Source organism: Oreochromis niloticus, linkage group LG7 (genome assembly GCF_001858045.2).
Source record: "Oreochromis niloticus isolate F11D_XX linkage group LG7, O_niloticus_UMD_NMBU, whole genome shotgun sequence".
NCBI classification, from domain to species: domain Eukaryota; kingdom Metazoa; phylum Chordata; class Actinopteri; order Cichliformes; family Cichlidae; genus Oreochromis; species Oreochromis niloticus.
This window is the reverse complement of record NC_031972.2, coordinates 3,763,301-3,789,194: the sequence shown is the minus strand read 5'-3', so window position 1 is coordinate 3,789,194 and position 25,894 is coordinate 3,763,301. Positions and strand designations below refer to the sequence as shown.

The 25,894-nt window shown below is 42.5% G+C and overlaps 2 protein-coding genes across 4 annotated transcripts in view; one reads left to right on the top strand and one right to left on the bottom strand.

Moving 5' to 3' along the window:
* Positions 1 to 1,861: 1,861 nt before the first annotated feature.
* Positions 1,862 to 12,170, top strand: afg3l1 (AFG3-like AAA ATPase 1). The gene is made up of 16 exons (XM_003439543.5): positions 1,862 to 2,130; positions 3,381 to 3,465; positions 4,008 to 4,099; positions 4,370 to 4,519; positions 5,123 to 5,194; positions 5,950 to 6,074; positions 6,233 to 6,500; positions 8,672 to 8,809; positions 8,900 to 9,053; positions 9,136 to 9,243; positions 9,572 to 9,697; positions 9,811 to 9,921; positions 10,039 to 10,154; positions 10,280 to 10,480; positions 10,580 to 10,774; positions 10,930 to 12,170. Exons 1-16 carry the CDS (start codon positions 1,999 to 2,001, stop codon positions 11,155 to 11,157), a joined length of 2,301 nt encoding a protein of 766 aa, XP_003439591.1. The 5' UTR covers positions 1,862 to 1,998; the 3' UTR covers positions 11,158 to 12,170.
* LOC100700975 (voltage-dependent calcium channel subunit alpha-2/delta-4) overlaps positions 11,801 to 25,894 on the bottom strand; it is a 99,923-nt gene continuing 85,829 nt past the window's right edge. For all 3 annotated transcript variants that reach the window (XM_005449251.4, XM_005449252.4, XM_025908974.1), the window contains 9 exons: positions 19,720 to 19,790; positions 19,523 to 19,598; positions 19,284 to 19,336; positions 18,308 to 18,363; positions 16,485 to 16,505; positions 16,243 to 16,360; positions 15,890 to 16,005; positions 15,438 to 15,520; positions 11,801 to 14,495 (listed from right to left, as the gene is read on the bottom strand). In XM_005449251.4, the coding sequence (XP_005449308.1) occupies positions 14,400 to 14,495; positions 15,438 to 15,520; positions 15,890 to 16,005; positions 16,243 to 16,360; positions 16,485 to 16,505; positions 18,308 to 18,363; positions 19,284 to 19,336; positions 19,523 to 19,598; positions 19,720 to 19,790 (690 nt within the window). In that variant the 3' untranslated portion in view covers positions 11,801 to 14,399. The remainder of the gene's footprint in view (positions 14,496 to 15,437; positions 15,521 to 15,889; positions 16,006 to 16,242; positions 16,361 to 16,484; positions 16,506 to 18,307; positions 18,364 to 19,283; positions 19,337 to 19,522; positions 19,599 to 19,719; positions 19,791 to 25,894) is intronic.

Genomic DNA, 25,894 nt, shown 5'->3' with positions numbered 1-25,894 from the left:
CTTTCTCTAATATTTAATATACCAAACAGTAACTTATTAACACTGAATAACAAGATCAATTAATAGTTAGTTGCAACTGAAACTTAACACTTTTTCAAATCAATAGAAGCATAACTTTTTGCTTAAAGTGACCAAACATTTTATTTAGATGGATTTAAAATTAAAATGTATATATAATTTACTGAATGTTAAATTGAACAGAATTTTTATGTAACACAATCTCGATCAAAAGTCTAAGACAACTTGAAAAATGGCAAATAAATCATATTTTGCATGGTTGGCTCTTAACAAGGTTCCAAGTAGAGCTTAGACATGCAATAAGAAGAATTGGGAGTGAGACAAAACATTTTTTTGCTGCATGCAATTTATTGAAAACAAGGCTTAAACTGAAACAGGCTGTTTTACAGCTGATCAAAAGTTTAGGACCCCGTAAACCCCTCAACACAGAAATCAAGGTTCCAAACATGAACTCAGTAATGAGTAGCTCCATCGTTATTGTTGATCACTTCAATAATTCATTGCGGCATGCTTGTTGCAAGCGTTTCCATGAGGTGAGTGGGAACATTTTTCCAAGTGGTGATGACGGCCACACGAAGGGCATCTACTGTCTGGAACTGTTGTCCATTTTTGTGAACTTCCCTTGCCATCCATCCCCAAAGGTTCTCAATTGGATTTAGATCAGGGGAATGGTCCAAAACATCCGATATTCTCCTGGAAGAAGTCCCTTGTTCTGCGGGCATTGTGTACTGGCGCATTGTCCTGTTGAAAAACCCAGTCGCTACCACACAGACGAGGGCCCTCAGTCACGAGGGATGCTCTCTGCAACATCTGGACATACCCAGCGGCTGTTTGACGCCCCCGCACCTCCTGAAGTTCCATTGTTCCACTGAAAGAAAAAGCACCCCAGACCACTATGGTGCCCCCTCCACCGTTGCGCGTAGAAAACATTTGCTTGTCATACCGATAAGGTTGGAAACCATCAGGACCATCAAGGTTAAATTTCTTCTCATCAAAGAATAAAACTTTATTCCACCTTTCAGTGTCCCACGTTTGGTGCTCTCTTGCAAAGTCCAAACGTTCAGTTCTGTGGCGGTGAAGGAGACGACACCTTTGAAGACATTTTTTGTTTTTTAAGCCCTTCAGTCTCAGATGCCGTCTGATGGTTATGGGGATGCAGTCAGCATCAGTAACGGCCTTAATTTGGGTCGAGGATCGTCCAGTGTCTTCGCGGACAGCCAATTTAATCCTCCGGCTCAGTGATGGTGAATTTTTTGGGGGGTCTTCCACTTGGTTTTTTGTTCCATAACCCTCAGGATCATTTAAGAAATTGCAAATGACTGTCTGACTGAGTCCCACCTCAGCAGCGATGGCGCGCTGCAAAAGATCCCGCTTATGCAGTTGAACAACCCGACCACATTCAAAAAGGGAACGTTTTCTTCTCCTTTGCCATCAGAACGTCATGACAGTGTGACTACCTGACACAAAATGACAATTACTCCACATTTTTGGCTTTTTAAAGGCATGTGGTCCTAAACCTTTGATTGGGACTGTATTAATGAATGCCATGAGGAAAAAAGCGAAGTCATTGCATGTTTTGGTAACAGCACTCGAGGCAGGCTTTCTCTCTAAGCCAATAAGTGACAGGCTGTGCTACGAGGACCTGTCTGATGCCTGATTGTAATAAATTTATATTTAACATAAATAAATGTGATTTTATTGAATAAATTCAAAATAGCAATATTGCTGTAATATATTTGAAAATGAGGAAAATGACTATTTCATTATTTGCTAAACATATTTCCTTCAGTAACAAGTTCTGACAGGCATTTTATGGGAAGCCTCATGGGCCTTTATATCATCCTCCCGTTGACATTTCACGCTGTTACTCAATAACACTTGCAGGCGTTACATGAGGGGTCCCAGGGATAGAAGTAAGACCAACTAAATTAAAAAGTTGTGTTTTGTGACCTGAAAATCTGGGCACGCGGCACAGCGGGGATGTCTCAGCTACTGAGGCTTCTCTCGGCGGCCGCTTTGCCTCTCTGCCGTGCTGGAGGAGCCCGGGCCAGGCTCTCAGCTGTGACCGCAGGACAGCTCTTCAGAGCCGGATACAGAAACTCCACCGGCCCGGTAAGTGACGGAAGGTGTCTGCGAAAGAGTTTTTAAAATTATTATATTATTTTACAGAAATATAAGAATCCACCAGAAACTTAGTCAACGCAAGTTTCCTTTCTGTGTGTTTTAGAAATTTAATTAACTAAATAAAGACGAGACATGAGTAGCTACTAGCGAGGACGACTGCCTGCCAAGTTTAGTTGAAACAATTGTTTACTCTTTTTTTTTTTTCTTTTTTTGCTTAAAAGCAAATTAGTTCAAACTTTGATCGTAAAGTCATATTTATCTTATACTTGTACCTTTTTTTTGTTAGCCCCAGAAAAAAGCCATTTCAGCACCTAAACATCATATGAGCTCACTGTCTTCTAATTGGCCAACTTCTGGAAGCCTGTGCAGGGGCAACAGTCAGCGCTTGTGAGCTCAATTGCCTTACTATGCAGGAGAGAGTCAAGAAAAGAAAAACAAACCTTATGAGTTTAACATTTTATACGCTCATGACTTCATTAGGTACCGTACATCTTGCTGCCACTCGGTTAGACCTACCGGATGAGTTTAGGAAATTAGCATGAGATGGTTTGAGTTTCGTGACGCGGTGCATTTTCCTGCTTGGAAACAGCCGTGAGAAGATGAGTACACGGTGGTCATAAAGCGATGATATGGTCAGCAGCAATACTCAGGCAGGCTGTGGTGTTTAAGTTGTAGTCAGTTGGTACCCAAAGTCTGCCAAAAACGTATTCTCCACTCTGTTACTCCACCAGCAGCCTGAGCCATTGATACAAGCGAGGATGGATCCAAGCTTTCATGTTGTTTGAATTAGATTCTGGCCCTACCGTCTGAATGCCACAGCAGAAATCGTGACTCATCGGGCCAGGCAACATTTTTGTAGTCTTCTGTTATCTAGTTTTGGTGAACCTGTGTGAATTACAGCCTTAGTTTCCTATTGTTAGATGACAGGAGTGGCACCTGGTGTGGTCTTCTGTTGCTGCGGCTTCAACATGTTGTGCGTTCAGAGATGCCCTTCTGCATACTGAATGTTGGTTGTAACGAGTGGTTATTTGAGTTACTGTTACATTTTCTCCCCAAGAACCAGGGTTGTATTAGTTAACTATAATATATTATACAAATATATAATATTTGATGGACCCACTGAATGAATGTGACCTCCACTGATTAGAGGTTTATAGTTGCTAAAAGCCATTCTTCAGCAGGTTGTTGTTTGTAGATGGTGTCCAGTGGACCAGCGGTGACTCTGTGGTCTTTTTCAGAACATAACTCGGACTCCAGCTAACTTCCTGTCCTGTCGCAGATTCCAGTTAGCTCAGCGACGACTCTATGCCACAGAGCCCAAAGGTGAGATCTGCTTTTCTCAAACATCAGTAACTATTAAAAAACCCCCACAAAGTTTGTTTCATTTGACATTATTGCTAAATGGCTAAATGCACTGGTGGTATAACGCATGTTAAATTAGACATTTCATATGCTGACATTCAATATGAGGAATCAGCTTCTCGAGGCTCATGCAAACCTGTGTCAGCCCTGTGACAGGTTGATGACCTGTACAGGTGTACCCTGCCTCTTGCCCTATGACAGCTGGGATCAGCTCCAGCACCCCCCTATTGGTCATTTTCCTTTGCAAGACCAAAATGTGTTTGGTGGCCATCAGAATTTTTTTTAATAGGAAAAAACCCTAAAAATATACCTGAGCGGCGTTTTCAAGTTGAGCCAGTGAGTGGGGATCACAGGAGCAGGGATGGGGCTGTAACTTCAGATCAAATGCATGTCAAACTGAAATAAGTAATCTGGTTTAGAGAAGAATATCCTGATATTTCATGGATAAAAACTGAGAAACTAAAATAAGGAACTGTAGCTAAAATTACATTTCTGAATTTCAGATGGGAAAAAAGGACCAACCGGAGGAGGAGGAGGAGGAGGAGGAGGAGGGAAGAGAGGAGGAGGAAAAGACTGGTGGAGTCGAATGCAGAAGGTATGTCGTAAACATTGAAACAACCATTAAGTTATTTTATTTTACAACATAAGTGTGACAGAAATATGAATACAGCCTCAGTTTTTCAATATATTTATTTTACGTAAGGGTTGAGCAGCCCAACGCTGTTCTTACTCATCTCTTATTTCTTGCAGCTGACCAATTTTTCCTCAAATCAGCATCATCCTTTCCTCTGTCATTAGCGTGCCATCGCATTAACAAATAATAACCTGCAGGTAACTTTCCACCTGTGCCTGTGTTGGTCTGCAGGGCGACTTCCCCTGGGATGAGAAGGATTTCCGTTACGTGGCGATCACGGTGGCCGGAGTGAGCTCGGCTCTGCTGTATTTCTACTTCAGAGACACCGGCAGAGAGATCAGCTGGAAGGACTTTGTCCACCGCTACCTGGGCAGAGGCAAGGTGAGGATGTTCGCACCCAGACTGCAGGGATATTTAGTCCTGCTCGTAGTGGTTGCTGGCAGATGACAAGATGCTAGTCAGAGTCACAGCGTGGGACAATTTTTAAGATACAACCAGCCACCAACATCAGTTAACCTGTTTTTAGTCCGGTCACTTTAACCAACTGTTCACACAGTGCCCACAGATTGCAAAAACAGCAAGAAAACACACAGAATGCTGTAATTAAATTTCAGTAAACATTGGTCCATTCAATGTAAAGCAGAGAGTTTAAGTTAAGTTTAAGAGTCAAGTTGAATTTGGTGAATCCCTATTATCAGAGTGGATCTTTGTAAGGTGACTTGGCGCTCAAACTCAAACATTGCCTCCAGTCCTCTGTCTGTGTGATGGAGTGAAAAGGTGGCTTGATGGGTAAGTTGTATGGATGGATAGCCACTGCTGTGTGTGAGCCATTCTGGAATTTGTTAGGTTGCTATCGGTTATGAAGTCAACTTTCCAGGTTGAAGCATACGCACTTTTTGGCTGCTGCAGGCCTCGACACTCACTGCCTAGACTCTTTGTTGTTACTAATGTTTCTGCAGGTTAACAGTTTCATGCTCTTTCCAGGTGGATCGACTGGAGGTCGTCAACAAGCAGTATGTCAGAGTCATTCTGGTGCCGGGAGCCGACACTGATGCGGTAAGGCAAAGCAAAGCAATGCTCAGACTGATTTTGAAATAGATTTTTATCTAGCTGTCACAATCCCAGTGGCTCTTCAAAGTATTGCATGTGGTCAGTTAAATAATTTGTTTAATTAACCAAATTCAGTTGGTTAAATTTCTTTACATGTTTACATAAAAAAACTAAAAGTTTCTTGTTTAAGGATTTTTTTTTTTTTTTTAAAGGCAAAATCTGGGTATTATGTACATTTAGAGAAAGCCTGAAAAAGTTTGGGCAGCTAGAGAAGTTTAAAAAGTAAAATAAATGTAACCAGAGTAGCCATTTACCACTAGCATTCGTTGTGAAAACAACCAGCAAATTCACCCCATCGTCCGACCGTCCAGCGTAGACCAAAGTGGAGATGTTTGGAACATTTGGAGAAAACCGAACAGAGCATATTCGCACAAACGCCTCATACGAACTGACAGCACAGTGGAGGAAGGCTGATGATTTGGGCTTGCTTAAAGTGGAATCTTCAGATGTATAAAAAGTGTCACAGTGAGGTGCTGCTACATACAGTACAAGTCAATATTAATTACACTGTCAGACATTCCCTGAGGTTTTTTACTAATTAAAAATGTCAAAGTTGCACAAAGACTATTTTTATTTTGCATAGATTAAAAGCACAAATGGCCTAGGAACCGAATTTTGACCCCCTGGAGAGAGTTAACAAGTCGCACAGTTCAGGCTACTTTTCTCTAGTTGAATGATGCGTGATGTTATTTATCCCTCAGAGTTACGTCTGGTTCAACATCGGCAGCGTCGACACATTTGAGAGAAACCTCGAGACGGCAGTTCTGGAACTCGGAATGGAGTCAACGCACCGACCTGCTGTCGTCTACAGCTCTGAGAGCGATGGGTGGGTTTAACACACAAACGCCGCATGCATTATGTCAGCCAGAGACTTTAATCAGGGGTAAAATCTTTACTGAAAAGGGCCTAACAACCTCAGTTTATATAATAACATCTGATGTGTCAAAAAAGTAGCTTTCCTAATGCTGCCTTTTCTTCCTTCAGCTCTTTCCTGTTGAGCATGATCCCGACCCTGCTGCTGATTGGCTTCCTGCTCTTCACGCTGCGGCGGGGACCAATGGGAGGAGGCGCTGGAGGCGGTAGGAATCCATTTAGCATGAGCGAGTCAACAGCCAAGATGATGAAGGACAACATCGAAGTGAAGTTCAAGGATGTGGCTGGTTGTGAGGAGGCCAAGCTGGAGATAATGGAGTTTGTGAACTTCCTGAAGAACCCGCAGCAGTACCAGGACCTTGGAGCTAAGATCCCCAAGGTAAAAATCCGAATCTTGCAGCGGATGACTTTTCAGCTGGTGGAATAATTTCGTGGTACTGCTACCTTTTGCGACAGTAGTTTTACAGCATGTTTTGGAAAATATTTTGTTCAACATCCTCCCTCTAAAACTCCCACTATTGCCATATTTTCCCCTATCTGGTAGTATATAAACACGCATGCTCAGCGCAGTGTGCCGGGTACGGTTGGGAGGGGGGATTAATGATGCATTTGCAGTGTGTGGGAGAAAAAAAAACTGAGTGAATTAGGTCTAGACAACTTAATATTTCCACGGCAGCCTTTATTTGATGGTTACAATAAAGTCTTTTTAACTGTCGTACGTGGAAAAACTCTCAATACATCAAGTATATTCAATATATCTCCCACCCCTAGTTTCTGCGATACCAATGACCAGTGTTGGGCAAGTTACTTTTGAAAAAGTAATTAATTATAGTTACTTGTTACTACTTCAAAAAAGTAACTGAGTTACAAGATTCTAAAAGTAATTAATTATTTGAAAAGTAACTATTGCGTTACTTTAAAAAAAAAAAAAAAAAAAAAAGTTTAACCTTCTGGGGTCCAGGGTATAATTGGCCATTTTTAACTACTTTTGATGTTTCCTCTACATTTCACCTTTAAAAACGATTTACTTTGCCTTGTTTGGTATCATCCTTTCAACACAACCTCAATTTACAGTCATGTTTTCATTTTGTCATACTGTATTAACACAATTGATCTAAAATAAGACAAAAAACATAAAATCCGAGTAGAAAAAGTTATATTTTTTACTGTAACAACCACAAACAAGTTTATTGAATCATATTTCATAACTTTAAATGCAAATATAAACTGTCAATTTTAAAATCATATGCACAAGTTTTGCAAACGCCAAAGTTATTTGCAGCCATTTACCTTTTACCACTTTTTTTTTTTTTTTTTTTTAATAACACACTTTCTCCTCTTCCTAAACAACCAAATGTCATGTTGCCATATCATTTTTTGATTGGTCGACATTTTTCCACCAACAGGAAAGGGCAGTTTTCTTTTGTTTTTTGTGGGGGGGTTTGTTTGTTGTTGTTTTTTGGTTTTTTTTGGTCATAAGCAGAGAGTGCTCGCTAGCGCTGTCCTTAGACAGTAAACGTGACAAAACTATTGAGGAAAAAACGCTGCGTATATATTGTTTATCATGACTCTGGTCTTACGTGGCCTATCAACACGATTTAAAAACTGGTATGTATCACCTTGTTGCTTTGTCATCTTGAAGTGGTCATGTGATTGGCTTACCACGACTACTTTATTCTTCCTCAGTCAAACGGCAGCATTCGTGCGATTGTTTTGCCCAGGTCCAGGTGTTGTGCCAAAAAGTGATTGTCAGGCAGAAAGTGATTGCCGTCCGCGGGAGCGCGTGCAGCTGCTTAAAGCTGTAGCGCCCAGATTACTTACAGCTACTTCCATGCAACTGATGCGGTAAGGTGCGGTAAGCTGAAGACAGCTTCAGCCGTCTGTTTGTTGACAAATAGTAACGCGACCGCACCGCATTTTCTTGTTAGTAACGGTAACGGCGTTGTAACGATAGAAATAGTAATTAGTTAGATTACTTGTTACTGAAAAAAGTAACGCCGTTACTCCCATCACTGCCAATGACTTACCTTTACTGCATTTGATCATCTGTTTTATTAATGTCTTTGCTTACAATCTTGTTTGTGTCTGCATTGCTTTGCTCAGATATGTGAAGAAATGCTTATGAAGAGTTTATTTCACATCGATGAGTCCCTGCTGCACATTTTATTAATTAAGCTTTTACTGTTAGTCCATTTTTCAGAGTTTTGTTCCATACCGAAGATAAAGTACCCTTTTTTTTTTTTTTTTTTTTTTTTGAGCACATTATTAGTGTAAAAACACTGAGCTGTTTTCCCTGCTGTGTGTTGAAAATTTTGGAGTCTAACAGATAACAATTCTTTTGGAGTTTTAATCCTGTTGTAGGATCCAAAAAGAAAAATCCCAAAACAATACCTGAAATGAAATCAGTCATTATTCGTAAAGATACAGGCTAAAGACGAGGCATTTATAAATTAGTGCCGTTTTTTTTTTTTTTTTTTTTTGTAATAGGACGGTTTGTCTTGGATGTAAACTGCTCTCAATCACTTTTAACTGATGCCGCTTTTATCTCAGGGAGCAGTGCTGTCCGGACCTCCTGGTACAGGAAAGACTCTGCTGGCTAAAGCTACAGCTGGAGAGGCCAACGTCCCCTTCATCACCGTCAATGGCTCAGAGTTCCTCGAGATGTTTGTGGGCGTCGGTCCGGCCCGAGTAAGTGAATGAACCCCGAGCAGATCCTGGACCATCTGAGATGACTCTGTTCAGTCACTGAATGTTTGACTGTTCTCTCTCCTCGTGAAGGTGAGGGACATGTTTGCCATGGCGAGGAAGAATGCCCCCTGCATCCTCTTCATTGACGAGATCGACGCGGTGGGGAGGAAGAGAGGAGGGGGGAACTTTGGGGGTCAGAGTGAGCAGGAGAACACCCTGAACCAGCTGCTGGTGGAGATGGATGGTAGGCAATCTGCATTTTGAAGTGGAACATACTATCCCCCCAGCCCCTCATTAGATTTAAGTGTCTTCATCTTTTTCTACAGGTTTTAACACCGCTACGAACGTGGTGGTCCTGGCTGGAACCAACAGACCGGACATCCTGGATCCTGCACTGCTGAGACCAGGACGCTTCGACAGACAGATCTACATAGGTAAGCAGAGTCTTTACTGCCTTACTGCAGTCTCCACATCTTAAAGTATTGGAATGTGCCCAAATCATCATCCCACTAAACACAGTGCTGCCAGTTGGTGTGAGGTGTTGATTTGCTGTTTGGCATTCTCCAAACATGGCGTTTAAAAACCTGATTAAGTGTAAACATGGCAGTGAAATGTACCTACGAGGGAAATCTGGCTTTTCCAATGTGATCAGCCTGCTGGAGGACGCTAGCTGTGCCATGTAAAGTCATGCTCATGTTGAAGCTCCACAGAATAAGTTTTAGTTGGAATGCAGAGGAAGAATTCCCTCCTGTCTTCTGTCAGGTCCACCGGACATCAAAGGCAGGGCGTCCATCTTTAAAGTCCACCTGCGACCAATCAAACTGGACCCCAATCTGGACAAAGACGGTCTTGCCAGGAAGATGGCAGCGTCCACACCGGGATTCACTGGTTTGTAACAGTTGGATCAAATAACAACAATTTAATGCCGCTATAGCAAAACTTTTATTTTTATTTTGGATCATTATATTTGATGTCGTTTTTTTCCTGTTTAAATGAATCAGGTGCCGACATCGCTAATGTCTGCAACGAAGCGGCTCTGATCGCTGCCAGGCACTTGAACCCATCTGTCAACAGCAAACACTTTGAACAAGCCATCGACCGGGTCATCGGAGGTGAGTGTGACATCACCTAATATGTAACTGCTGTGTACGGTTGTTTCTTTGTGTGGTATACAGGACAGTTTGGCTCTGACGTCCTTACAATCTGACTCCTGGGTTGTTTGTGTTTAGGTCTGGAGAAGAAGACTCAAGTCCTGCAGCCCACAGAGAAGAAGACCGTCGCCTATCACGAGGCTGGTCACGCCATCGTCGGGTGGTTCCTGCAGCACGCCGACCCTCTGCTCAAGGTAGGAGCTCTGTCTCTGAGCTTGGGCTGTGTCATTTCTGTTATGACTCCAGCTGCTCTGTAAATCTCCACCAGTTACAGGTGTAGATGGAAGCTGTGGGCTAACCACACATGGTTTGTATCCAGGTGTCAATCATCCCGCGGGGGAAGGGTCTGGGTTACGCTCAGTACCTGCCCAGAGAGCAGTACCTGTACACCAAAGAGCAGCTGTTCGACAGGATGTGCATGATGCTGGGAGGGCGCGTGGCTGAGCAAGTTTTCTTCGGACGGATCACCACCGGAGCTCAGGACGACCTGAAGAAGGTCACGCAGTCTGCCTACGCTCAGGTATGCACGCATGCATAAAAACACACTCCCTGTTTTATTCCCACCAGCAGAAGAGTGCTGTTTGTGCTGTGACACCTCACTCTGTACCCTGATTTGCAGGTGGTGCAGTTTGGGATGAGCGAGAAGGTGGGAAAAGTGTCGTTTGACCTCCCCCGACAGGGCGAGGTGGTCATGGAGAAGCCGTACAGCGAGGCGACAGCGGAGCTCATTGACGAGGAGGTCAGAGAGCTGGTAAATCGAGCGTACGAGCGCACCCTGCAGCTCATCCAGGACAAGAAGGACCTGGTGGAGCTGGTGAGACTCTCTAGTGCACAAAAACACAACATCACCTCAGATAAACACTGAGTAGCTTTACATGATTCATAGTTCAAAATAATCCACATCTGGGCCTCAGTTCATCCTCTGTCTGAAACAAGCCACTTAAGCTCCACCCCTGCTGTGATCCTCAGGTGGGGAAGCGCCTGCTGGAGAGGGAGGTGCTGAACAAGGCTGACATGCTGGAGCTGCTGGGCCCTCGGCCGTTTGAGGAGAAGTCAACGTATGAGGAGTTTGTGGAGGGGACCGGGAGCTTCGAGGAGGACACGAGCCTGCCGCAGGGCCTCCGAGACTGGAACCAGGAGAGAGGAGGGGAGGCGGAGGACACCAATTCAACTCAGGACAAACAGCAGGCCATGTAGAGTCCAAAAAACGCCCAACACGTACCAGCAGCCAAAAAAAAAAAAAAAAAAAAAAAGAGTCTGGGGGAGGTACTGGGTTAAGGAAGAGCACGTGGCCATTCACCCCGATTTGTTCTACCTTCAAGAAACTTTTTCTAGTTTAACACGTTTAAGATAAGGTGAAATTAACACTTGCACGTTCATGAACTTAAACATATTAATACAAGATTTCACCAGGTGATTTCACAGACTTCAATAAAATTTTACTTTTTATTCAGTCAACTTTAACTTTACTTGTCCGTCCTGCAGAGGATCTATACCGCACAATCTGAGAAAGCTGCACTGCTCTTTAGTGCTCTGTCTTTAAAATGTAAATAGCTGGTGACCTGTATAACCAATATGAAGAAAAATGAGGGTTGGTGGTTATAATTTCCTACTACTTCTTAAAAATTGTATTTTAATATATAACTGCGTTGATATTCTGCTCTGGCATCACGTCCAGGCGGATTTGATTTTAATTAGATGCTAAAATAAAGTAAGGATTTGGGCAAACGGGCAACGTTGGGAGCACGTCAGATACCTCCTCCTCAGATCCACCAGTCTGGTCAGTCTCTGCTTGTAGAATTTATCCAGAGGTTTCTTCTTTCCAACATCTGGACAGAAATTTGCTTCAAAATGCCTTTAAGACTCAAACAGGAGGCCGGCTGTTCCTGAACTGAATGTACACAGTGAGCATTTAAACGATGCACACAGACTGACTCTTCCTTTATTTATTCTTCTAAAGAGAAGACCCCTTCCTGACTGATGCCTTGCTGATAATAAGGAAGATTTTTTTCTGTCCAGACTAAGAACACTGGATCATTTTTAAACTTTTTTTTTTTTTGTGGACAGCGGTTACTCTTCATACTGACACGAAGAGTCGTCGGGCCGAAACACCTCAGCAGCGGCCGTCACTTTGGATTCCTTTTGTACAAACGTTTTGATCATATTGATTTTTGTGTGATGTTAACAGAAAATAAAAAAATTAAACATTTCGCGTAAGTTCTGCTGATTTAAAGTAAAAATCCCCCTAAAATACTGAAACACAGACCGTCAGTGATGGCTGCAGGCTTCGCATTTCAGCCCCAACACGAGCCGTTCCCCTCAGAGTTAAAGGCTCATCTTATTTTATGTTTTAAATTTTCATCAGCAGCATCCCTGAAGGGACTGAAACTAATTAAACTTATCTCGCTAACGAGTACTTTGAAGCCTGTTAACATCCAAATGAGACGCAGTGCTGAGCGCCTCCTGGAAGTCTCCCAGCACAGGAGATGGATACTTCATGTCCTGATTTGTGTAAACTGATTTTTCATTTTTAAGATGGAATTTTTAGTTTATTATTAAGCTTTATATTGGAAGGTGGAGCCCCTACAATGTTAGAGGGGGAACTCCTACAGCTCCAGCGAGGAAGTACTGAGCCTATTGCAATATATTCACCAATAATAATATTGTAGATTAGTAACGAGAATCATAACTTAGATTTATATGGCACCCTTCAAGATACCCGAGGTTTCTTTACACACAGAAAAAAGGCTTCAGTGAGCATGTGACATTTCAGCTGCTTTTTGAGATGGAGGATCGCAGATCTCAGAGGGGAGCATGTTCCAGAGAGTGAAAGCAGCAGCGGTGAATGCCCTGCTCCCAAAGGACCGCTGTCTGGAGTGTTTGAGGGAGAGTGAGAATTTTAACTGAGGAAGGTAGAGTCCAGCGCGGGGAGTTGAAGAATGTCTGATGAGTCCTCGGGAGCAAGAGCATGAAGGGATTTGCATGTGAGAAGGATTTTCTAGGACATACAGGGCGTCACTGGGAGTCAGTGGAGGTGTGTAACTAGGAGATGATTCAGGGTCACCTGATCCAGCCCCAACTCCACTCTCTGTCACAGACGAAAGTTCTACGCCTAATCTGAGTTGAGTGTCTGTCATCCAAACCCAAAGTGGGACAGCTGAAGGCTCTGCCTGCCATTCTACTTTTAAAAACTCGAAGAGTGTAGTTTAATGTAAGCCTGCAGTGTGAGAGCGACGTGCTCTGTCCTGATAATGAGACGCTCTGAGGTCTTTAAGATGTGAGTCTGATCAGTCAGGACTTCGTATTTGAGGAGAACGATGTAAAATTCAGAATTTAACAGGGAGCCAATGAAGAGAAGCTAATATGAGTGTAACATGATCTCTTGCAGCACTGTTGTGCATTTACACCTGCTTCACATTGCAGCTGATCAGCGGTGCAGAGGTAAGAGAGCAGTGAAGCCCGTGAGCTCCATAAGAAAAGTAGGAAGGTCTCCATTTCATCAGTCTTGTTTTAATCAGCAAATCTGAGTTATGTCAGTTTTGGGAAGAAGATCGAGGTTGGAATTTCCCATTAATGACAGAAAATATACAATGACGATGAATCTAAGAATACAATTTTTGTACGTGCTCAGACACTCGAGGCCCTGAAGACGAAAACAAGTTTTCTAAGTAAATGTGAAAAAAAAACACAAATGTGCTGCTGTGTAAAGTGAAAAATGGTTTTTTTTTTTATTTTTTTATTGCGTTCACATTTAGAACAGTTCCAGTACATCTTTATCTATAAAAACTAATCCCTGAATGCTGTAGCTTCATTTCCACCTAAAGCCGCTACACCGCTTCTATCTCAGCCAACAAAATCATCCAGACGTCACTTTCTCTCCATCTTCACCTTCAACAGGCAGGCGTCACACTCCTTAGTGAGCCGCAGCGTTTCCTCGCATACGGCGTGCGGCATCTTCTGTTAACCTTTGACCCTTAAAGCTGCTGAGAAAGTCTTTGAGTGTTTAAAGTTCAGCTTTTTTTTTGTCCTAATTTGAGAGTTTTGGTAAATCGAGGCTGTAAAACTCTACATTTACACATCAGCTCTGTATCAAAAAGCTACAAAGGTGCTACATTCTTGTTCGGGTGTAATGGCAACGCATCTCCACGCACAGGCTGCACTGTCCAGGAGGGCCCCCCCCAGGAGTCTTATCATTTCTCCTCCAGCTGCAGAGTCACTGCAAAGCTGATCCAGAGTCAGTTTAGAGTCTATTGCAGGTTTTAAAGAAAACCTAGTGTAGCCCTTTATTTGTGCTGCAAAGTGAGGCCGATCAGCAGCTGAGACAGTTTCTCCATCCAAGTTTGTCTCTTATTCCAGTAAAAGAAAAAAAATCCTTTGGCTACCTGCTGGATGTTCCGCCTCACTGTCATGTTTATCTTGATTGGTGGGTTCACTCTGGTTTAGTACTCAGTGACCAATGAGACAAGCAGAGAGGCAGAAAAGAGCGAGAGCGACAGGGAGATGGCTGCCGCCCCGCCGCAGTCCTTAGCGTTCTCCTGTAGGGCAAAACAAATGTGATGCTCAGTCCTCTCATATCAGTTTCTCTGAGTACATCAGTGTTCACCTGCTGCAACAGACAGTCATTAGTTAGCCTTACAGAATGAACAGCAGATTATGGATGACTTGATGTATGAGCGGTCAGTGAAGTTAATTTTCTGTCCATACTCTAGACTGATTTTAGCATACATTACATTCTAACTCGTGCATACTTAAAGCGAGTATACCTACAGTATCACAGTTTTTCTCTCTTCTTTTTTTTTGCTTTTCTTAGATGCACTCAAACTTTCTGTTTACATGGGGCAGCCAATCAAAAGACACCTGAGTCACATCAGACACAACTGATGGAGAGTCTGAGATATTTAACCCACAGTCTGAGTGTTCCTTTGGAGATCGTCCTGAGTGTCCGGAGCTTGTTTCACATAAATGATGCACCACAGTCCAGTGTAAGCCAAATGTAGATTATTACAAGCTATGACCCATCATGCAAAGCTCTTCTAGGGGAGTCCAAGAATAAAATAAAAATCTGCCCAATACACCTGCTTTAAACAGCCATCAAGTGTGACTCAGGACTGATGTTAGAGATTATACACAAGCTGCAACAACGACTGTTAAATGATTAGTGGAACTTTTAAAGTGAAGAATTTGAATCCCTTAAAAAAATCACTCTTAATAAAAGAGGTGATGTTCTGCTTTTCAGCTGACTCAAGGATTTGTTGGATGTGCTGCAGGACAGAGGTGCATCAGTACCCGATTGACCCTGAGACCTGCTTCACCTCTATTTATTTCACACACAGACACACACACCTTATGTGTTGTTGCTAGTTTTCTGTGTGAGATTCTTTATTTGTCTTGGAGCCTTTAAAATCACCACGTTTGTTTTTGTTAAATAGTCTTACAGTTCTCTGCATTCACAGTCAGCTGTGAGGCTCAGCACTGACCTTTGGGTGGTAGGCGTGGCATGACTCAGGGCGCCGCCGCACCTTCTGGGATTTCATCCTGTTGCACTTCACTGTGGCGTTATGTTCACAGATGTTAAGGAAAACTGGAAGCTCGATGTCAACGACTGTCGATCAGCATCGCCTGACTTTTTGGGAATAAATATATAATGGGGACGAAATTTTGTAGAAACAAAGCATGGCATAAATCTGAAGTTTCAAAGCCTCAGCTAAGAGCAAACAGATGTTGTGAGACTGCTTAGATAATCTATTAATGTTCTCATTACTGGCCGTGGAGTGCCAATGGACTGCATCACTGATCTGAGGGAAAATAAGGAGATTACAGCACAAATGTGATTTTCCAGGCTGATCGCAGTCTAGCCCTCCCTGCAGTATTTGTGGCTGTAAGCATCCAGCAGGGGGCAGCATTTTGCTGCTGAGTATGTGAAGGATATATTTGATCTCTTTGGGCTCCAGCAGAATGGCTCCATACTGACGGGAGCAGTCACAGTAGGCCTGAGTCACGACCAGAACCAGGTTACTGTCAGGAATCTGCTGCACCACAAACATCCTGAAACGCAAAGAAGTCACTGCCAATCATTCGATTATCAGACTAGCAGCCAGTGGACAGCGTTTCAAATTAACAGCGGTCACAGTGATCTCTGAAATATCACATGAAACAATCAACTGATATTAAAATAAAAAAGAAATCTTATTTTTGATTTTAAGTTGAAACTTCCTCGATTTAAGATTAACAAACTATGAATGAAGCTTGTTTTGATTTTTAAAGTGTGTGTGTGTGTCATACTTCTGGCATCGTCCACACTTGATGAGGCTGTTGGCCTCTCTGACAGACGGGTCGTACATGAAGCCAGGGTAAGCCGTGTCGCAGGGCTGCAGCGCGTCCACCTTCTTCTGCTTATGAGCTGAGGAAACCACACACACACACACACACACACACACACACACGTTACACAGCGTCGCTACACCTGAGATGGCTAGTCCCTTTTTATGATGAGCAGATGATGTCCACAGATGTGTCTTACTCACATGTGTGATAGCCAGCTTTGGCTGAACGGATGAAGATGGATCACAGTGACGACAAAGATGGCACACGGAGGTGATGAAGGTGAGGATGGTGATGGAGAGATGATGATGAAGATGAGTAATTTATTAATGAGACAAAAAGAAAACAAAACTTTTCTAATCGTTTTCCTTTCAGAATTTTGATCGGTAAAGTTTCAGCCTCTGGAGACACGACACCGACACCTGTGCTCACTAATGTGATAACGATGGAAAGCCAGAAGGATCACCAAAGTTACTGAGTTCATCCTGAGAGGAGCACGAAAACCTTCTGAATAGCTCCACATATTTATCCAGACAGCTACAGCATGCTGCCACCTACAAATATTCCTCCACTAATATGAGGTGTAATGATAAAGTTACGCACATAACTCTATATAAATAATAGAAAATGTATCCAGCCACCTCCTGTAGCTCTTTGGGGTTGCTGGCTGAGGTGCTGCTGAGCCAGCTGAGAGACGTAGTCCCTCCACTTAGTTGGACACGCTTCCTCAGCCATGAGGCATCCAGGAAAATCCTGGTCAGATGCTGAACCACCTGAATGGACTCGGTTTAATGGGGAGGAGACAGAGCTCTTTACCCCATCTCTAAGGCGGAGCTCAGACACCTATCACCTGGATTATTCTTTTGGTCAGGTCATGGTCCTACGTGAGAGGATGATTTGCCGTTATGGTGGAGGGGTGAGTAAAGGATTTTTTCTGCCCAAGTAACCCCATGAGCTATGCTGTCTGAGGCAGTTTGGCCCTAGTAGGGTCCAAACTATCGATTGAGCAGGAGGCCAGGCTAAATGTGATTCCCTATGAAGAGAAAAACAAGGGACCTGTTCTAAACTAGCAGACTGTGTCTGGCCTAACCCAAATGGCCCTGCCTTCCTTTGGTTCCTACGGCCTGCTCTTACTTTCGGGATCAGGCAGCAGTCAGAGGTGGAGCTCATTATTTTTATTATACCTTTATTTAACCAGGAAAAGTCCCATTGAGATTAAGAACCTCTTTTTCAAGGGAGTCCTGGCCAAGAGGCGACAACACTTTGAAATTACAAAGTTACATACATATTTTAAAATAACAATTACATTTTAAAAAACGATTTTCTCTGGCTCTCTCAATCTAGACTTAAAAGCATTTAATGAAATAAGATCTGCTATCTTCCAATCTTTTTGCATCATGTTCCATGTGAAAGGGGCAGCATAAGTAAAAGCCCTCTTTCCCAGTTCAGTTCTGGCAAATGGAACATTGAGCAACAAAAGATCGCTTGAACGCAGGCTGTAAGAAACAGTACTTTTCCGTGTAAGCAGATCGCAAATATAGGTGGGCATTTGTCCAAGTAGGGCCTTATAAATAAAGATGCACCAGTGAGCAAACCTGGAGGACAACGAAGGCCATCCCACTCGAGCAGACAGATCACAACAATGGGTCAAAGTCCTACAGTTTGTAATAAACCGTAGAGAGGCTCATGGTGCTGTGATCCCCAGTTACCAGTACTGGTTGTACGGATACATTGAGATTGGTTGTTGTTCTCCTTCACAGGGTCGTGCCGTGTTATATCCACTGTAATCAGACTGATCTCTACTGTAATGTCCTGAGCAAGCGTCGACCTGTGGGACTGAAAATGAAACCAATGCTAAAACATGCAGCTCCACTAATCACCTCTTGAGGCCGACTCAAGAGATCATTACTCCCAAACCAGCGCTCCTCATACGATTGAACTTCCCGAGAAACAAAGACTACCAAGATTTGATGGTGATTAAGTGCATTGTCAGATAACTTGACCAGTCAGGTCAGTCTGAGCTTACCATCCACAAAGTAATCAGAGTGCCAGAGACCACAGAGGTTAAAGTCCAGCAGGAACCTGACAGAGACACAAAAACACCTTGTTAAAGACAAAAAAAGCACCTGACATCCAGCAGCAGCAGTCAGTGCTGTGAGGTAAACTGTGAAACAACTGAGGCACAAAGCAAAATTGAACTCTGCAGGTTTCAGTCAGTAAAAGTCTTTCGGTTCGGTGATATAAAAGTCCAGCAGTCTTTAAGTACCACCATTTGATTTATTTTTAAGCTTTAAAAATCTCTCAGTGGTGGGGAGGTTCAGTTTGCAGTTAAAATGATTTATGCATATTAAAAATGTGAACCACGCACACTGGCTCATTATCCACAGGTAGTATTTCACACCCTGAAGACATGAAGCAGACAAAAGTCTCCCTGGACTTACAGTGTGTTTGCTGTTAACATCATTACGAAACGTTTCTAATATAATAAGAACAGAAGCACATTAATAGTGACTGAGAGATCGTACTTGAGTATGTAGATTTTATCCTACGTTATACCTTTACAACACTACAATGAGGTTGGAAACTGTATACAGTACAAAATATACGAAATATATGATGGTCTTTTTGTCTGTCACAGGTTAAGTGACCACACATATTTTTGTGCCTATTCTGTCCATTTCCAGCTCCTTCTTTTATTCTTGTACTCTACCAGAGCAGCTTTGCATGATTAACAGTTCAAAATAATCTCCAAAAGTTGAATCTGTTCATCTGGACGTAGCGTTTTGTGGGAGAAACGTTTCGTCACTCATCCAAGTGACTTCTTCAGTCTCAGCTGACTGCAGGTTTCCCCAAACCTTATAAACAGTACATTTGCATAATGACTGAAACCAGCCCAGTTCAAAATAATCTTTATTTGATTCTAAGCCTTGATTTACATTTGTTTGCATGATCACATCAGTGTAGGACATTTTGATTATGGGATGCTACTCTTTAGCACTTACATCAGCGCATTGGAGAAGAACCATCTTATCAAAGCCACGATGCCGTAGAATGGCTGCAAAAGGGAAAACAAGAAACGAGAACTTTTGGTAGAATAAAATCTTAAAAATCATCAGAATACTTCTTTAATCTTTGGATGTTACCCATGTGTTGGTATACAAGAACTTTATAACAGATAATATCAATAATATAAGAGGTAAGCCTCTGTTGTCATCAGTAGCTAAATAGTAATGAGACTCACGCTGAGCAGAGGTCGCGCGCTGCTGGCGTGATGGTGGCCCGTCTTGCACATCGCCTGGTAGTCAAACAGGGACACTCTGAAAAAAAGAAAGCTCAGGATGAATTGTGACTGGAGAAAAGTGTGCTCTGTTCTTCATACCAACATATTTCAAAATAAAAAGAAACATCATTGGAAAATATGTCTTGAGTTAGTCATACTTTTTAAACATTCCCATCTTGAGCAATGAAGCCATGATGGACCCGTCTACCTCGCCAAAGAAGCGACCAATCTGTGAAAGACAACATGAAGCCAACAGGCTTTTGTTATTAGAATTCAGCAACATGAAAATGAAGAATAATTTACAGTGTGGTGTACTTTTACAGAGCTGTAAAACTAACAGCAAACTGGAATGGGATGTTCATGGACTAAAACTGGATGGTAATAAAACCATCACGCCTCTGCTGAGCACCAGTGATACCTGTGAGGTGTCTCTGCAGGACCCAAAGGATACTAAAGGGTAACACCCACAGCAGCCAGAGCCTGCTCATCTTGCTGCCATTGGTCAAGAAATACAGTTTCTGCTTTATCACAAAACTTCAGAACAGTTTCTTTCCTCGGGCCGTGAGACCATTGAATCATCTTTCACACTTTGTTGTAATGTTGAGATTCAGTTTTGATGATTTTATTTTGGATTTGTATTTTTGTTAGTTTCATTTGGTGAAATAACACTACCATGTCTGTGTGCAAGCTGCTGTTTCATAATAATAAGTGATCGTGAATCTCAAACAGCTGCATTGGTTTGAAAGAGGAAATGAGGGAACTACAGTCTCTTGACAAGCACCTTTTAAATGGCTGTAACTCCATGACTGTTTTTGCTGGAGACAAAAGTCTAAGTATTCTGGTAAGAATAGAAATTAAACTTTATGTTTATTTGTATCTTGTTTGTATCCCAGTAGCACAAAACATTCACTAGGTACTGCTGTCTGAACACAGGTAGAAAAATCAGCTCCTCTTAGATTTTGCTATGCGCAGTTCATAGTACCATAATTCCCAGACCACTCTGGGCTGGAGAGAAAATGAAAATGGTTCCTAAAAATGAGAATTATTTTGTAATCTTGCAGCCAAAGTTACACAATAACTTTTTTGGGTAGTTAAACAGTAAAGTCATCATGCTGACCCATCCATCCACCCTGCCCTCCTCTGTTACTCCTGTTATTTTTACTGTAGTCACCAGAGGGTGCTGTTGCCATAAAATGAAATTCTTGGTCATAATCATGTGCTAAGGCCAAATGACTCTACATAAATGCCGACCAGTACCCATTTAGCTGGTAATCTAAGTGCATGCACATCCTTAAAAAAGTTACCTCAAATTAAATTTCCTACACTCAGCTTTCCTGAGTTTGTGGAAAACATTACTCTCTTGGCAGTCTCATCTATTCTAAGATAGCAGGTAAATAGAACATGATCAGTCAGCAGGTTTACACGAAGATAAGGAATGTTTCAGAGAGATTTAAAGTCACTGCTGCGTTCAGCCTGAGAGTCCGCAGTGTGTCGGCTCTCCCCGGCCCTCAGCGGCAGCAGCAGCAGGACCAGAGTCTTTGAATTATTCAGAGCATTTTGTCTCAGCGGCTCTGTTCACGTTTACAAGCTGCTCTCTGCCCACACTTCATCTCTGTCTGGACGGATTCTCCCAGCAGCCTCGGAGGATTCACAGGTTGCTGAGTGTTAGCAGTTGGATGCTGCTTACATACGAAACTTGACCCTCTGTTTTCCTGGCAGCAGCAGTTGCAGCAGAGTGTAAACACACTGAAGTAAACAAAAGCAGAACGAGTGCCAGGAGCTCGGCGGGCGCGCAGCAGCAAAGGCAACCAGGCAGGTTCAGGTTTCCATGCTGCCTCTGAAGGGTTTCAATCAAAACTGGCTCATTATATTTAACAGTCTGAAAAAACATCCACCAGTAAAGATCAGTATTCACCAAAAAATCATCTTAACAAAGAAAAGCAGAAACTTCAATTTAAAGCAAAATTAAATGTTTTTCAGACAAAGTTTTTCTGGAGAACCTGCAAATCTGTGAGTCACAAGTAAGGCGTTGGCAATGAGTTAAAAGTGGGCATGGCGTAAATTTTATTAGAAGAACAACAGCATGCTTGGATCCTAAGTGTGAACCCTGAATGCTTTCAAGGGTTTCCTCTAGGAGCTCTAATTTATAACAAGCTAGGTTAACACTGATTATGTTCAACAAGCAGAAATCTCCAGGGTTGAGAAACAAAGCCAAACCTGAAGTTGGGCCAAAAACACTACCTTTAGTTACTTATTATCCTTAACAGCTAATGAAACGTTAATGACATGAGTGAAACGGTACATGGTTCTTGATGCTGAATCTCAAAGTGAAAAAAGTCAGATGAGAACACGGTATTCATTTGAAAGTGTGTGAAAACTAAGGAACAACCTACAGGGTTAAAAAATGAACCCAATGTAATAAGTGTCAAAACTGCAGTTCCTCTAATGTCCACTAGAGGCTGGCACCTAAACTGAGTCAGTCCCCACAGACTCCATGTTAAAATGTCCAACTTTACGGCATTCAAAAGCAACACATAAAAACTGTTTAGTTCAAAGTTGCACTTAAAAAGAGAAACACAGTATAATCTCAAATGTACGCTTAGCCCTGGATATTTGGAAGAAAATGTAGTATATATGAAAAGCTTCCAAACATGGTCCAAGAAAGGAAAACACAGGAAGCAGTTAGGAATACCAAAACCTGCCAAAATGTAACAACAGGTGTATGACTTGGCCTCCAAATTCCTTAATCTAATTCTTTATTCAATGCAATCCAGCTTGAGATGGGCTGCAAAAACAAGCCTATTATCCAGGATCTCATATGTCATGTCTTAGTGACTAATATCCCAGGACCTCTGAGGTCTTCTGAGGTCCTGAGGTATTTGGGCTGTTTTGGTGTCATAAAGTTTAATTCAGGGCCCAGCGAAAGAACCTGAGGCTATATAATGTCCCCGAAGGAGTGGAGGGGTCCTCGATGCCAGTTTTTGTGGAAAAAGTACTGACGGAATGCCTCGACCTCCCCCAGGGCACAGAGCTTGGTATCGAGAGATCACACAGGGCTCTGGGAGCTGTGAGGAACCGAGAGGAAACCCCACGTTCGATATTGATCCGTTTTGCCCGCTTTACCACAAAGGAAGAAGTTCTGCACAAAGCGTGGGCCAAGAGGACTGTTCTGCTGAACGGTCAGAGAATATATTTCGATCAGGACTACGCGCCAGCCATCCTGCGAAAACGTAAGGACTACGCTGAAGCTAAAAGGGCTTTGAAACAACAGAACATAAGATTCCAGACCCCTTATCCTGCCAAATTGAGGGTCTTCTATCAAGAGGGAACTGTGCTTTATTCGAATGCGGAGGAGGCGACGACGGATATGCGGAGCAGGGGATTCCAGATCGCTAAAGTCGTCTCGAAGCAGACCCTAATGGAGCAGCTGTCAAGCCTGGCGTGGGAGAAGACGGGAATGTCGCAGCGGCGTGACACGGAGGGGCACAGAGAAAGAGCCATTCGTGAGCAGCTTCAGCTTTTTAGAAGGTGCTCCCCCTCCATGACAGGAGATTAATGAGGATATACTGCTCTGTCAAAGTGGGTGAGATAACAAATACCTTCCCCTTACTAGATGAATAATTAAGATTGTTAGAGAGACTGTGGAGAAATGCATCTTAAAGGAGATATTAGGGGCCCTTGCCCTTTAGCCAGGGGAGGCTTCCCCCTGTTCATGGGATTTATGTGTCAGAGAGGACTGACCCCAACCTTGGAATCACGTTGTTTTTTTTTTCTGTCCGGTTTTGGACGATTGTTGTTGTTCACTGTTCGGGTTTTTAGTGGGAGTTGACCAGTCGATAAGTTATTTAAGTTTGGATACTTTATTTTGGAAAAATGAGCGCTAAGGGAATTAAGGTTATTTCCTTTAATGTGAATGGGCTCACGAATCCTATTAAGCGAAGTAGAATTTTGACTAAAATGAAGAAAGATCGAGTACAGATTGTATATTTACAAGAAACACACTTGAATAATAATGAACATGAAAAACTTAGGAGGATGGGTTTTACAAACATGTTCTCCTCATCGTATGAATCCGGCCGCAGACGGGGTGTGGTGATCTTGATCTCCAGGGCTTTGAACTTTGAAAAATCATTTGAAATTAAAGATAAGGAGGGGAGGTTTATACTGGTTCGGGAACAGTTGATGGTAATCAGGTTACTTTAATGAATGTGTACGCCCCACCAGGAAGTGACTTGAATTTTTTTAAGAACATTGTTAATATAATGGTGACAGAAACTCATTTGCGGCGGCGATCTGAACGTACGCCTGCGGCCGGATCTAGATAGTTCCAATAGAAGGAAGCTGGAATCGAGTAGGCTACGTCCACACGTACACGGGTATTTTTGAAAACGGAGATTTTCCGTTTTCGTTTTAAAAAATAATCCCGTCCACACGTAAACGCAGACATGAAGGAAAACGCTGCTAGGAACATGCCAAAGCAACAGGTGGCGATATATTCCTAACCGTGTAGAAATGTTGGCCAATCAGAAGTGTAGAAGCCTGGGTGGGAAATAGTAAACAAAGATGGGGCATAGAAGCAGAACCGAGTGGTATGTGTGGAGGGACAGTAACTGTGTGTGTGCATGTAAGCATTTAAACACCGCAGAGAGTACAATCCGGTTGTTCAGTGATGACGTGACGAATCCTACTTCCGGGCCTAAAGTAGTCTGCGTTTAATATGACTTTTGTGTTGTTAACATGTTTAATGTTTTGTATTTTCTTCCATTTAATCTCAAAAAGCTCCTAAAACAGTCAGTGATCACTGTTGACCTCCCTCGGCTTTTATTACCGCTAATCATGTATTTAAGCTCAGTTTTTAAAACCTTACGATGTAACTACAGCACAGCCCATGCAGCAGTATATGAATGACTAACCTCGTATTGTGGATGGATTATCTCACTTGTTCTCCTGGCTGAAGTTTAGTCCTTTTACAGCATCCTGCCATGCGATTACATTTGTTCCTGACCACCGAGAACACTCACGTTAACTTTTATCGAGTGGAAAAAAAGTTAGCTTGTTTATGTTATGCTAACATAGCTGTGTCGCTAGCGGTCACGTAGCACATCATTATATACCAGCTAGCCAAACTTCAGTAACCCTACAAACGTCACTGCTGTTTAGTTTTCTGTCTTCATTTATGTTGGAAGTTATAGCAGAGCTGTACGTTTGAATTTTTTTCCAAAACCCCGCAGTCAGGACATGCTATATTGTATTTAGATAGAAGCTAGCGAGCTAACTTCCTGCTAACTTCTAACGCCGTTAAATGTCATAAATTCCATTTTCATGGATGCCTGGATGTTAAACTCAATTGTTACACCTGGTAGAGCAGAACACTGATCATTTTATTAAAGATGAAAGTCTTTAGACAGTTTTTCAACTCTCAGTAATGCCACAGTGATCGTTTGATATATGGACCTGCAGCGGAGTTTAGGCCCAGACACGGCCAGTGACGTCAGACTGAACAACCGGATTAACAGTAACAGTATTGTAGAAATTCATTTCACAGAAACAATAACGTGGCGCACAGTGTGACGTCAAAAAAGGCGCACACCTTTGATGCTGCGTTTTCTCCGTTTTCCTCGTCCACGTAAATGCAAAAACGGAGTTTTCGAAAATATCCACCCTGGCAGGTGTTTTTAGAAATCTCCGTTTTCAGTGACCAAAAACGCCGTTTACGTGTGGACGAAAGGTGCAAACGCATAGAAAAATCTGCGTTTTCAAAAATACCCGGGTACGTGTGGACGTAGCCTTTAAAAGAATTTCAGCATTGTTTGACGAGGTGGGTTTAATTGATGTTTGGAGAAATTGTTTTCCTACAAGGAGGGATTACTCTCATTTTTCAGCCCCACACTCCCTTTACACGAGGATAGATTATTTTCTGACGTTTGGAAGAGATAGGGATAAAATCTTAACATGCGAGATGGGCTCGATAGATATAAGTGACTAAGCAGAGATGAATTCAATCTCCAAATTGAAATTTTAGGATATACGTTCAGATCAATCGTCAGATACAGCGGTGCGTGAAGATGTGGAATTTAGGAAAGTAATAAGGAAAGAACTCAAAGATTATCTCGAAATTAATGATAATGGGGAGGTGTCACCCCCTGATACTATGGGATGCATTAAAAGCTGTAATGAGGGGGAAGATCATAGCGTTCACCTCCTTCCAAAAAAAAGCAACTAGAAAGTGAGCACAAACATACGCCTTCAGCGGGCACCCTGCAGAAATGAACAACGATCAGAAATGAAATAAATACGCTGAGTACACAAGCGATAAAGAGAAAATTGTTATAT

Excerpts from the sequence above, each read along its gene's own strand:
- afg3l1 (XM_003439543.5), top strand. The coding sequence starts at position 1,999 with ATGTCTCAGCTACTGAGGCTTCTCTCGGCGGCCGCTTTGCCTCTCTGC. Across the intron at positions 4,100-4,369 it reads GGTGGAGTCGAATGCAGAAG|GGCGACTTCCCCTGGGATGA; the intron begins GTATGTCGTAAA and ends GTTGGTCTGCAG. Across the intron at positions 6,075-6,232 it reads TACAGCTCTGAGAGCGATGG|CTCTTTCCTGTTGAGCATGA; the intron begins GTGGGTTTAACA and ends TTCTTCCTTCAG.